General features: G+C 37.3%; 2 protein-coding genes across 2 annotated transcripts; one reads left to right on the top strand and one right to left on the bottom strand.

The window, feature by feature from the left end:
* The first annotated feature begins 1,048 nt into the window (after positions 1-1,048).
* LOC122076965 (COBRA-like protein 1) lies at positions 1,049-7,246 on the top strand. Its single transcript, XM_042642645.1, has 6 exons — positions 1,049-1,321; positions 2,714-2,793; positions 3,532-3,988; positions 4,675-4,834; positions 4,969-5,246; positions 6,609-7,246. Exons 1-6 carry the CDS (start codon positions 1,219-1,221, stop codon positions 6,899-6,901), a joined length of 1,371 nt encoding a protein of 456 aa, XP_042498579.1. The 5' UTR covers positions 1,049-1,218; the 3' UTR covers positions 6,902-7,246.
* Positions 7,247-9,655: 2,409 nt separating this feature from the next.
* Positions 9,656-12,941, bottom strand: LOC122076964 (COBRA-like protein 4). Its single transcript, XM_042642644.1, has 6 exons — positions 12,590-12,941; positions 12,421-12,500; positions 11,565-12,021; positions 11,221-11,368; positions 10,786-11,069; positions 9,656-10,247 (listed from the first exon to the last, which is right to left on the bottom strand). Exons 1-6 carry the CDS (start codon positions 12,741-12,743, stop codon positions 9,964-9,966), a joined length of 1,407 nt encoding a protein of 468 aa, XP_042498578.1. The 5' UTR covers positions 12,744-12,941; the 3' UTR covers positions 9,656-9,963.
* Between the last annotated feature and the right edge of the window lie 1,194 nt (positions 12,942-14,135).

The raw sequence follows: 14,135 nt of genomic DNA, 5'->3' as shown, positions 1-14,135 counted from the left end.
CTCTTAAAAATTATTTAAAAAAAAAATAAAAAATAGAACTCTTTATTCATTTCGTGATTATTCTTTAATAAAAATTTGAGAGATGATGCTTTAAGCAAACAATGTAGAGTAACATATCAGTGAGCTAATGTGGAATGATTTCGTACATAGAAGGATAGTGTGGTCATTGCATGCAAAGAGAACTAATGTACCTTCCATGTGTTGGGGTATATGCCTAGGTTCATCCAGCTATCAGATGTCATGCTGGCATCCCAATCGCGGGAAAGGATCAAAGTCCATCACTTAATATGAACTAATTTTAATAAGGACATAATTAAGGAGAATATGATATGTTCCTATCAACTTTAATATGGTTTTGTCATTAATCAAAAAATATACATCTGATAGATCATAATACTATGACAAGTCTTGTAAATATAACTAATCCAAGGGGCAAGATGCTAATAATAGACTACAATTACTTAATGCGAAATTAAAAGGAAACTGTTATTGACTTAAAATATAGTTGTAGTGAACTAAAATATATTTAAAAAAAAAAAAAAACTCTTTATTCATTTCGTGATTATTCTTTAATAAAAATTTGAGAGATGATGCTTTAAGCAAACAATGTAGAGTAACATATCAGTGAGCTAATGTGGAATGATTTCGTACATAGAAGGATAGTGTGGTCATTGCATGCAAAGAGAACTAATGTACCTTCCATGTGTTGGGGTATATGCCTAGGTTCATCCAGCTATCAGATGTCATGCTGGCATCCCAATCGCGGGAAAGGATCAAAGTCCATTACTTAATATGAACTAATTTTAATGAGGACATAATTAAGGAGAATATGATATGTTCCTATCAACTTTAATATGGTTTTGTCATTAATCAAAAAATATACATCTGATAGATCATAATACTATGTGAAGTCTTGTAAATATAACTAATCCAAGGGGCAAGATGCTAATAATAGACTACAATTACTTAATGCGAAATTAAAAGGAAACTGTTATTGACTTAAAATATAGTTGTAGTGAACTAAAATATATTTAAAAAAAAAAAAAAAAAAATGTCAGTAGCGGTGTTAAAGCGCGGTTGGATCTTAAGCTTCTTCTGCTATTGTGAGAAAACAGAAAAGGTCAGTCCCCTCTTCGGCTCTTCCCTTCCACTTGGTAGCAGATCTTGACGATCACTCAGAAGGCAACCAGTAACATCAGAGAAAAATCTGTAATCGTAATGGGGTATCCTTTCCCCTCCGGAAACAGATCCATTTCCAAGCTCTTCAACTTTCCCATTTTGGTTCTGTTTTTGCTTTCCTGCTTCAGCTTTAGTTCTACAGGTTTGTAATTCGTACTCGACTTCATTTATTTGGTTTCTTTATTTTTTTCGATTGTTCTTGATTTTTCGTTTCTTTCTTTACTCCAAGTTTCGATTTTGGAGTTGACTCTCTGCTTATGCTGTTGTAAGTTGGTTAGATGACTGAGGCTTATGTAATCTTTCAAGGATTTAGTATCTTGTGTGTGATTGACTGAAATTTTAGAACTGAGGACATGGGTTCGTGCTGGTTATCTAAAAAAAATATTTTTGCTCGGTTGATTTTGTACATTCTACTGTGTTTTATTGGAAATCCATATACGCAGTTCTTACTTCATGGATTTCGAATGATTTAAGAAATGGGTAATGAGGAGATGAATTATGAAAATCAGTTCTGTTCTGTAATTTGACGTTCGACTTATTTTGTACATGTAAATAGATGGATAATCGGGTAAAATTTAGATTAGATCTGTCGATTTAGCTTCTGAGTTTGCATAATTTCGCATTCATGATTTGCTTCAAAACTTGTCACCCAAGATCAGACTTTTGTGCCCTTTATCCCCTTAGCTTTTTTGGGCTTCATCGGCGGGGACTGTACTGGAGATTTAGCTGTTTTCAGTATAGATCTTGTATTTCAAGACTTAATAGGAACCAAAGAGGAATAACAGTCTTTTTTTCCCTAGTAGAAGTGCGTTGACTTGTACTGGAATTAGAGAAACAGGGGTTTAAGGGGAGGAAATTCCCCTTTTTTCTCTGTTATGGACTAATATTCAGAGTCATGGTTATGAAGTAATCTAATTTTTTTTTAAATAAAATAATTCATTTTGCCTTTAATTTCTATTTTCCTGAAATTTAGGTGGTTTGTATCTATTTTTCATTTCTGAGAACTGGTTTGCTGAAATTGGTGAAATTGATGGGGACTTTTTTCTCTCTCTGGTGAAGGTGACAATTAAATATGGAAGGGAAAATATTTGATGAATTGTTTTCTTCCTCTTTTTATGAACTTGGCGTTTGATCTGATAAAGCCACCTTTATTGCATTCCATTTGGACTGTTGGATTTATATCACTCAACTCTCATACCTTACCACGTTTCAGTATTGACCCATCCTGCAAACCCATAGCCCAGAATTGGGCCATCCTGCTGTATCCCTTTGCAAATCAGGGCTCTAATGTGGAGGTGCCCATGTCTGTTTCCAGAGGAGGGAGAGTTTATGTGTACAATTATTAGAGATTTGAGCAAATGGGTTTCATAAATTTTAGAATAGATGAGGATTTATCTTATGGTTATGGGTTTGAGGTTTTACTCCTTTTAAGAAGCACTTGGAGATTTTCAGAAATATAAAAATGACCTTTATGTAATGTTTGTAATTTCTTCAGACTGAAAATTTACCTTTTGAATCTTCTTGTGTTTTTCAGAAGCCTATGATCCCCTTGATCCCAATGGAAATATCACCATCAAATGGGATATTATGAGCTGGACTGCTGATGGCTATGTTGTAAGTATATAAAACCTTATATTGTAATCATATAGTAGGGGAGATTAGAGCCTAGGCCTTAACTATTAATGCCCTAATCACAATAGGTCACAAACACACTCTCTCTCTCCCCCCACCCCTTCACACACACATGTATAAATGCCCACATCTGTTTTGAATGAAATCAATGTAGTCATTCAGTACATTTTTATTTTTCTAAATGAGAACCAATCTTTTCTTTCATCCCTTCTTTTCTCAAATGAAGCCAGTCCTGTCAATCAATACATTTTGTATTTCAAATAAAATTAATGTTGTCATTTCAAATCTTCAAAGAACTAAGAGTTGAGGGTGAAGGTTAAACTGGGGGCCACCTGTGAATCTTGTGATCCCAAAAGACAACCTGAACTGATGGCTTCTCTTTCTCCCTTCTTTTTTAAAGAAAGTATCTTGGCAGCTCCCTTTCTCTGAGGACTTTTTTTTTTTTTTTTCAAGAAATACTCCAAATCAATTTGACTTCCCCCCCCCCCCCCAATGTTTAAGCTCCATCAAATGTATTTTTCAATCTAATTGGGTTTGTGATAACTGAGATGTTTTAGTACTTAATTTGGTTCAAAATACTTTTATGGAAAAATAGGAGTTTACCATTGACAAAGATCTGTAGAAGTCATATCACAATTTATCTGGTATGTGGGAACTATTTTTTATTTCTTTCTATCTTTCATAGTTCAAATAATCAACCTTCTAATTGGAACTGTGCAGACTGTTGTTACGATAAACAATTTCCAACAATATCGTCACATTCAAGCTCCTGGATGGCAATTGGGATGGGTATGGGCAAAGAAGGAGGTGATTTGGAGTGCAATGGGAGGCCAGGCTACAGAACAAGGGGACTGTTCGAAGTTCAAAGGGAATATCCCACATTGCTGTATGAAGAATCCAACAGTTGTTGATTTATTGCCAGGAACTCCTTACAATCAACAGATTGCAAATTGCTGCAAGGGGGGAGTAATTAATTCATGGGCCCAGGATCCTGCCAATGCAGTGAGTTCGTTCCAGCTTAGTGTTGGTCAAGCAGGAACCACCAACAGGACTGTTAGAGTGCCAAAGAACTTCACACTTAAAGCACCGGGGCCTGGGTATACATGTGGTCCTGCAAAGATTGTTAAACCTACTAGATTTGTAACAGCAGATCTAAGGAGAGTCACTCAAGCATTGAGTAAGTTAGTTATTGGAGATTCTTGTTAATACCCTTCATAGTAGTCTCATTAGAATATTCAATATTATTTTCTTAGGTAATTCTAGATACATGTTTTTTTGGTTATCAGCTAGATGACCTGGGTAAGCCACCACTATTTGTGTTTCTCGAGTTCTCATCTTTCTGAGAGAAGATTAGGAGTTGTAGTAATTCTATAATAAAGAAAAAAAATATTCTTTTGGCATAAACTTCTGGGGTAAAATATGTATAACAAAGTAATAAAGTAGTTGTTCTACAACCTGAGTCCACACGTGTTTGAAGGATGCCCATATATATTTTTCCCCATTATTCCTGTATCTTATCAAACAAATATTGAAAAAGGACTTGCCCCTAATTCTTTTCCTTACCAAAACAATATTGAAAAGAGACTTGCTTTTCACTCTTACTTGCTTGATCTTGAGTTAGCTACCTCTCAGGATAAACACCAATCCTTGGGTAGGACAGACATCACTTGATCAGTCCTATGTGGACAGTTCAGAGATCAAATGAACTGCAGCATGATCTAATAACTTCTTCCTGCCATTATCGGTCTATCTTCTTCTTTCTTTCTCTTTTTTTTTTTCCTAATGATTCTTGCTGTTGGTTTTATAACTGATCTAGGTGTATAAAGAATACAAGCATTTACCTTTGTTTCTTCCTTTTGACAGTGACTTGGAACGTTACCTGCACATATTCTCAGTTCCTGTCTCAAAAGACGCCCACTTGCTGTGTCTCACTTTCTTCCTTCTATAACGACACAATAGTGCCCTGCCCAACATGCACCTGTGGCTGTATGAACAATATAACTCAACCAGGGAGTTGTGTAGAGTAAGTTCTGGCACAAATCCTTATCCTGCTACTCTGGTATCTTTATTGTTCTTCAATCAAATTAACTTCTAGATGTTGGAAATGATGTAATGAATTTTTGTTTGTTTTTTTTTCCTTGTCTGGGATGGTTACAGGGGAAGTTCGCCATATTTAGCTTCAGCTATTGCAAGTGGAGGAAAAAATAGCTATACTCCTCTAGTCCAATGCACTAACCATATGTGCCCGATTCGGGTTCATTGGCATGTTAAGCTTAATTACAAGACATATTGGCGAGTGAAGGTCACAATTACGAATTTCAATTACAGGATGAACTACACACAGTGGAACTTAGTCGTACAACACCCAAATTTCGACAACCTCACCGAGCTTTTCAGCTTTAAATATAAATCACTGACTCCTTATGGTGTTATAAGTAAGTTACATTCTCAATTGCATTTCTTTCCAATTATATTTTATCTTTTATGTGTTTTAGTGGGGTTTTCTCCTGGATAGCTAACTACTTTCTCAAGTAGGGTTAGAAGGAATGTACAAGAGAAAGACAAATAAATACATAATATAAAGCTGCAATACATTCTGAACTAATTATTGAGGATTGAAGGTCTCAGAATGAACTATGAATATCTTATCTCTTTCAATCTAGCAAGCTCATCCCCTAAGAGTTAGCTGATGTTGGTCTCCAGTTGAATGTGATGTTTATGGGGGAAACAAGGAGTCGATATCTCCCTTACAAGTTGTGATATCTTTGAAGGACCTGTAGTGCACGATGTCAACTGTTAAATCACTTTTGTTGTACCCCCTCCACAATGTGTCCATCTCTGAGGATAGGGCCCACTCTGAGAGCACTAGTCTCAGTGTGGAGTTACCAATCCCTTTGGATTGATTCTGTCCATTATTGTATCACTTTCAACTTTAAACACTGTTCAAAATTTGAGTTTTATGGTATTTCCAGAGGGAGGGGCCCAAGAAGTAATAGTCTGTGTCACACTTCACTCTCAGATAAACTATCATATGCAAAATCTTATATGTTTGGATGGATTGCAATATGTTAAAACAAGGGGCCTGTGGATCCACCACGTGTTATTCTGATGGATTGAGGTCAATGATCTTTCAAAGTGGACACATCCAGGAAGTAATTGACTGATTCTCCATTTTCCGTGCATATGTAGAAAACATGTGGGAGTACAACCTACGCCATTGATGCTGACAAGATCCAATGACCCATACTGTGGAGCCAAATTCCCTTAAATGGCAATTGAAGCAGAAGTAATTGACTGATTCTCCATTTGCCTTGCATATTTAGAAAACATGTGGGAGTACAACCCAGTTAATATGTTTTCTTTTATCATGTCGTATGTAGTTAATTTCTGTGCTACCCAGCTCAAAGCCCATCATTTTTGGATGCATCAGTATCCTCCATATGGGAGGGTTTCAGACTACCTAGAAATTGGAAGTCCAGCTTTTCTGGTGCATGGACTTTTCTCAACTATTGTTTGTTTTGTGACTGCCCAAAAGAAAAACGATTCATCTAGAATCATTTTTGTTTTTGATATTCATAATTGTTGATCTCTTTGGCTAGGCTCATTAAATTGAATGATCTGAGTTAATTGCTACTTGTTCTGCATAAGAATAAATTATAGGACATGTAAGGGGTTTGATCTTTCATCATTCCGGAAAAATAAAAAAATAAATATCTGATCAGCTATCTACTTTTTTCCTGTACACTTTGAAATGCTGGTAATGCCATACTCTGGAATTTCTTGATTCTGTGTTGCAGATGACACTGCCATGCTATGGGGGGTTAAATTCTACAATGATTTGCTTATGCAAGCTGGCCCTCTAGGGAATGTACAGTCAGAGCTACTTTTCCAGAAGGACCCATCAACTTTCACTTTTGATAAGGGATGGGCTTTCCCTCGGCGTATTTATTTCAATGGTGATAACTGTGTCATGCCACCACCGGATGCCTATCCATCGCTGCCAAATGCCAGTAGCCGGCCAATTATCTCCTTGCTTTGTTCTGTCTCTGCTTTGCTGGCATCTTTGACATTCTTATTTCTTTATGCCTAATGAACGATACCAGGATTATACTGTTGAATATGGTTTCCTCCAAATGACCAACTGGAGGTGATCATTTGAAGCCTATGACATTAATTGAGAGTTGCTCATTCTGGGAGCTTCAAATGACAAAGTGGGTTCAGGTGCACTGCAATTGTAAGAACACAATTTCATTCTGTATTGTGTATTGGCCAGTCGAATTCACTATCATTTTTGTGTACTTTAAGCCTTTGTGTTGTATTTTTATTTATACAGTTAATCATATTGTTTGTAAGCGATCCACGTCAAATTGTTATTCCCATTGTAAGAAGAACCAGTCACAGGGAAATCATTGATAATTGTTATTCCCATACCTCATTTTTGTGTTTTTTGCATGATCTGCTTTTATCTGATTATAGTTGTATTTCATGAGTCAGAAATGAGAAATTATGTCCTTGTGCAAAACCAGTTGCCACCCTTATTCGAATCCAGTTTTGGTTAATGTGGGATAAACACAGACCATGGGATTTGAGGTCTTATGCATCGATCAATTAAGTTACAATTGTCTTAGTCACTACGTACTTGCAAATGTGTACTGAATAATGCTTATGCTAATATTTGGCCTTTACTAGTGCCTGGATCACACCCTATTTCCTTTGTGTGCTGGTGTGAATATATGACCTCTTTCTCTGTATATCTATGTGTGTACTTCTTTCAGTTATATATTTGTTTTTGGGTTTTTTTTTTTTTTGGGTTGGGGGTGGAATGAACTATACGCTGGTCCCTATAGAGGGAAACCATGAATCAGAAAATGTCTGGGGATCCTTCTGTTGGAAAATTCATCATCTTGAGCAGACCCCAAACCCCTAATTATACATTGACAGTCAATCCATTGACTTTTCTTGCTACTGGGTTACATCTTAGATGTTGCCTATAATAATCCAAAAGAAGAGAAAAAAGAGACTGATGTGAGGATCATAATCATCCTATTTTGACTAGCAAATTAGTTTCTGGAGAGAGAAATGAGATTAATGTTATGGAGGAAAATCCTATTTGGTGAGTGACAGGAAGTCTGATTTTTGGATATGTCATATTAAAGAAGTGTCTCACCAAATGGACATTCTGGACCAATGATTCAAAGCATACTTGCAAGTAATATGTAAGAGATGGAACTGGTCCTTAAAATGGATATCAGGTTGATCATGTATTTCTGTGTGTATTTGCACTTTGTGGAACTGCAAGAGCTCAATGGGGGAGTCCATTCGTACTTAAGAAGCATAGTCCCCTACTAGAATGATAAAATAATAAAGAAGAACCAAAAAAGGCATGATTTCGGTTCTTAAAAGGATGGAACAATCCTAAATGTTCAAATTTCACAGGATCTCCAGTTTGTAGATTTTCAGTATCCCAATTGTACAGCAACAAAGAGCACTATCAATACATGTGAAGAGTTTTGAGAGGCCTGGGTCTTGTTTCTGCCTGCTCTTGCAGAAGAAACAAAGGTTACCAATTTAGAATAGTGCCATATGGCCAACCTTCTAAATTTTTTGGAGTCATCCTTCATTGGGTCTGTATTCTAGACAAACATTTCTCAAAACTGGAATGTCCTTCCTCTCCACTCTTTATGATGATGCAGTTTTTCATTATCGTGATTGGACTGGCATGACCCAATCTGGAAAACCAGACACAGGGAAATCAGAATCTAACCATGCTTTTGGTATAATAAGAGTTTATGGAGGGTTTATTTGTTTGCTTGGGTTGCTTTTTGTAATTTGCATTTTAATTGATGGTAGGAGTAAGATACATAGGAGATCCCGTTTTTCAGTTTCCTTGTTTAAGTGTTCTTCAAGTTTCTAGTTTACTTCAATTTTTTTTTGTAAGCGAAGCTACATATGTAACCCATCGGTTGAGATGAAGACAGGATTGGATGAAAGGTTTGTTTTTTAACTTCTTATCTAGCTGTTGCTACTGGGTGCAGATTGTAGGCTTCCCAACTGGTTCTCTCCCTCCTTCTCTCTTGGCTGCTTTTAGATCTGAGTTCTTTCTCATCTGGATCAAGAGTTAACTACCCTTCGTCCTTTTTCTATGCTTCCTCTGTTTCTTCTTCAAAGCTGGGTGGATCCCCTGTTTTGGGCTAGATTTCAACATCCCTAATCTTGTTATCCTTAACGGATTATTAGTTTGATTGCTTCCACATTTGGAAGATAGGTTTCTATTGACATCCTCTATTGTATCCTAGCTTTAGTTCTCTATTTAATCAGCTGTTCCTTTCCAAAAAGAAGATCTACTCTGTTTTCTGAAAATTCTGCAACAAAGCCATCGATCCTTCCATGGGTTTTTTGAAATTCTATTTCTGATTTGGAATCACTTTCTAAGCTTGGGAGATCCAACTGGTGAATCCCTATTCTTCTAATCTATTTGAATTTTAGGAAGTTCAGCTTCCCTCACAAAACTGGTTTACCGCCACAGTTTCAAAAATGGGGAATCCATCTGTGAATCTATCAAATCCTATTCGACATTGCCGATTCATTCCAAGACGCTAGAATAGTTGAGTTTTCAGATCTGAAAGCCGATTCTAGGGTTCTTGGGAGCAATCCTGGTCAATTTTGTTCCGAATTGGATCAGAATCGGTCTCTGACGATTTGATCCCTGTTCCATATTTTGACACTGTTTCACCTCCCTTAGGCCCCTTACTGTTCTGTTTCCTTATTTACAAATCAGGATGGATTTTACCTATTATTATCCAAAGTCCCTCCTTTCCTGAGGTTATTTCTTCCTTACCCAATATTCTTAGAAACTTCAGATTCATCCTTTCTCTTTAAATTTAATTACATTCACATACTGGACTCTGTTTTCCCTCTCCCAAAAATATTCTACACTGTTCACAATATTTACAGAATTACTACTACTTCCTTATAATTGGATTTTATTGCTTTGCTGAGCCCATAGCAATCCATACATGAAGCTGCATTTCTTTAGATGGTTATCAAATAAATTTTGATACTATATGTACCTGATCCTCCAATAAAAACAGGGCTTGCTCTTTCTCCCATCAAAATTGTCAGGGAACTCCTTTTCCACCTGTACAATCTTTACTACCAGACAGTCATCAATAGAAAGAGCAGAGAAGCCACCAGTTTTGGGAGTGAAGAGGGATTTGCAATGGCAGAACTTGGAAGGAATGGATATGTATCAGGCGGAGGTAGCATGCATTCATCACCGTTAAAATAGACTTTCCGCGGAAATGCCCATCCTTGCTTGAAGGTGAATGTGATTGGATCCTTCTCAAGGAGTATCTCTGATTGGACGTTTCCTAATAGCCCAGCCTCCATCAGTAGGTCATTATAGTACTTCATGCCATAGAACATACCAGTATCATCTGCATTTATAATTACAGCAAAATTTTTAGTGTGGTCTCCAGAAAATGTTTTCTTTGAATCAATGTAAAGTCAAAAATGGTCACTTTGACTGTTTTGGCAAAGTAGCAGTTCTTGGTGAGGGTCCTTGGATGTAGCTGCTACCTGAAAGTGGGTTTATGTGGTTAATTAAGTCTTGGGATTACACATTCATGATCAGACTAAATTATGCTTTAGCACTCAAAAAGTTCATTCTTTTCTCTGAGAGCTAATTCCCTCACCTCCTTTTTCATGATAGTGACTTTGATTATGCCTAATGTTGCTAGCTAATGCATTCGCAGATTGATCTAGTGATACGTCGCATGAACAAGAAAATGTAGCAAATTATAGTCATTTAGAAGATGAGGTAAAGCTGTAGACCTAAGTTTGAAGTGGTCAGAAGGACCCTCTCTGCTTTTGATTCAACAGCAGATGAGGGCATTAGCTGAAGTATGATATAACCGATCAGGATATGTTTAGCAGTTGAGGCAAAATTGCATTTGAAAATTGTTATGTACTTACTTATAGATTGGTAGGGGACGAGAGGCTTATAGTCGAAACTAAAGACTTGAGTGACATTGTTGAGATTTGGGTGCTGCATGACAAGCGTCCACTGTGTGTAGTTCAGCCGGTAGTTAAAATTGGTGATAGCAACCTTCACACGCCAGTATGCCTTGTAGTTGAGCTTCACATGCCAGTGCACTCTGATCGGGCACATATGGTGTGTGCATTGTAGTGTTGGCATGTTATCCTTCCTCGTGGTGTTGAGCCGCCCTTCCCTCAGCAGCTTTAAAGAATCACTGCTTCTGTTACATACACCATATACAAGCATTAGGGTTTAGAACTATATACATGAACGCATGAAATGTTTTAGTGAAAAATTAGCGTGATAATTACTATGAATTCTATTATGTTCTAGTAAATGTTATGTTTTGGGATGTTGAGTTGGAGGATTACTTGATACAGTTCTTCTTGTTTTGGCATCCACAAGCACAAGTGGGACATGGAGTTATGGTCTCATTGTAGAAGGTTGAGAAGGAGACGCAACAACTAGGGTTCTTCCGAGCTAGGATCTGCGAATAAGTGCATGTTACATTCCAAGTCACTGCAGAAAAAGCAAAATTCAAGAAAATAAGTATCATTAATTAGTCAGAAGAGATTTCATTACATTCATTCAAAAGCTTCAAACTAGAAAGACAGATGATGAAAATAATTTGATTTCTTCATAAGTTATGTCTTAAGTGATGGTAAGAAGCAGAGAACTTGAGAAAATACTAGAGAGGAGTTGTTTTTCAACTTACTGAGTGCCTGTGTTTTACGCCGATGGTCAGGAGTGAGAAAAGTGGTGGGTGGCACAATTTTTGCAGGGCCACAAGTGTAGCCAGGTCCTGGACCTAGCAAAGTGAAGAGTTTGGGCAGTTTCACTGTCTTATTTGAAGTACCAGATTGGCCAACACTGACCTGGAAGGCTGAGACTGCCTGGGAAGGGTCTTGACCCCATGATGCCACCACTCCCCCCTTGCAGCAATTGCTATATTGTTGATTGTATGGGACGTTGGGGAGTAAGTCAACAACTGTAGGATTCTTCTTGCAACAATGTGGGACATTCCCCTTGAACTTGGAACAATCTCCTTGTTCTGTAGTTTGGGCTCCCACCATGGACCATATCACTTCTTTCTTAGCCCAAACCCATTGCAAGGTCCAGCCCGGGGTCATAATGTGCCTGTACAGTTGGAAGTTGCTCATTGTCACTGTTGCCTGAAAAAAAATCATATTAACACTGTTAAGTTCATATGAGCTTGGATGATTGTGGATCTATTGTTGTTAAAGCTTTGTATTAGCTCTGTTTTTCTGCATAGAATGTTCAGAAAACAGGACTATTCAATATTTTTTTCTTTTGGGGGGGGGGGGGGGGTGGGGTGCAGCTACTGGTGCCTGCTAATGTCAATGAAGGTTGGTGAACTTTGGAAATTCACGACCCGCTTGTTGATACTTTAAAGAACTGATGAACTTTACAGAGTTTACCTAACTTTTATTTATTTTAGCCTTTGTTATGTTTAGGTTGGTATAGTGCATAAATTTATGCTAGGAGGCATATTAAAATGGAAGCAATAAAGGGAAAATTGTTTATCAAACTAAAATGACAATGATACTCACAACATAGCCATCTGCTGTCCAAGAAACTATGTCCCATTTGATTGTTATGTTCCCATTGGGATCTAAGGGATCATATGCAGCTAAATTCAAAAAAGAAAAACAAGCAAGTCAGTGAAAAGAAGAAATAAGGAAATCACCTAAGACTGGAATTGGCAGAACAGAAGCTTACCTGCAGTAGAAAAGATCATGACAAAGAACAGTACCACAATAGCTAATCTGAATTCGACAAATGCGTGGCATTGAAGTGGGTTCTGAAGATAAATGGATTTGACGACGCTTGTGGATCTCTCATGACTTGGGTTTACAGGTTCAGTGAATGCCATTATAGGTTGAAGCTCTCACTAAGAATGTGGAAGAATTTCTGCCTGAAGTTCACTGAGATAATGGGATCTCTAGTGGCAATTCAAGCTCACTGGTGATATCAGAAGAGCGTCAAGCTTCAACCAATATATCTCTGAATACAAGAGAGGGTACTATAATAGAAAAGGATTGCCTAGAGAATAGAGATGTCCTACCAACTAGTTTCCATCTCTCTCTCACTGATATTTATTCTAGTTCCCATGTCTTCAAAACAGCACACCGGTCATCCTGTCTACATTGTTCTTGCTTAGAACACAATTTTACACCAAACGCCCATGTTGTTTAGGAATATGACGATACTGTCCCTACTGTTAATTATTCTATTTCCAACAATTATTCCATTATTTATGATATAAGTTAAGAGTCAAATGATTCTTAGGCTGCAAAAAATGAAGAAAATGATTGGTTCAATCTCCCCAAGGCATTCACTGATTTGAAATATCTGCCTCAATAGGCACGTATGTCGACCAATTAAATATTAGCATCAAAAGTTTCTTTCTCCTAGGGGTATCTTCGCTTATAATTCTTGTTTCTGATGATTATTTCCATGGGTGTGCAGAGAAGGGGGTGGGGGGTATTATAGTCATTATAAGCTATGTTTGAGACTAGATGAAGCTTCCCTCAACAGTCAGAATGCTACTATCCATCCATACTTTCCCTCTTGTGATGTGTACTTTTCCTTTTATTTTAAGTTTTGGGTGGAAGTTGAGTTCTGGGGCCAAGTAGTCAGCACCTTCTGATGATGACATATCAACTCGTTTAAGTATTGAGAGATATGGGTGCTTCAGCTAAAGAATTTCTCAAAATATCCATCTTCTGATTTATGGGAGCTCTACTTCTAGGAATCAAATTGTAAGCTTTATATAATAAAGAAGTATTTTTAAGTAGAGAGCCCACAAGGCTTCAGTCTACTGAAGGACAATACTATATAGGATATAATGTATAAGATCTTAGATATGGTGGCAGCTAGGGATCAAAATAATATATAGAGCAGGGTACTGAGCTGATGTAGACTGGCCAAACTAATGTCTTAGAAGATCACTTCCTTTCTCATGTTGTCCACATCATCTCTCCACACATTGAAGCATATCGAACAAGATGAATCTCATCTTTCATATTTCTTTGAAATCCTTTTTTCGCGACTCAGATAAGATTGGGGTGGGGTTTGGTGTTTCTTAGACCGTAGGTCGCAAACTATCTAAAATCTTGAATGAGGAAGAGAACTTTAATGTTTGTGATTAAATCTGAACAAGCTAAGTGACTGCATTTATATTATAGATAATGAAGCAAAATGTAGAAATGCAGGCATATCAGGCCATTAATGGATGGACCTCTTGGCACATCATGGCATGAAT

Source organism: Macadamia integrifolia, chromosome 4, assembly GCF_013358625.1.
Source record: "Macadamia integrifolia cultivar HAES 741 chromosome 4, SCU_Mint_v3, whole genome shotgun sequence".
NCBI lineage: Eukaryota > Viridiplantae > Streptophyta > Magnoliopsida > Proteales > Proteaceae > Macadamia > Macadamia integrifolia.
This window is presented reverse-complemented; position numbering and strand designations above follow the sequence as displayed.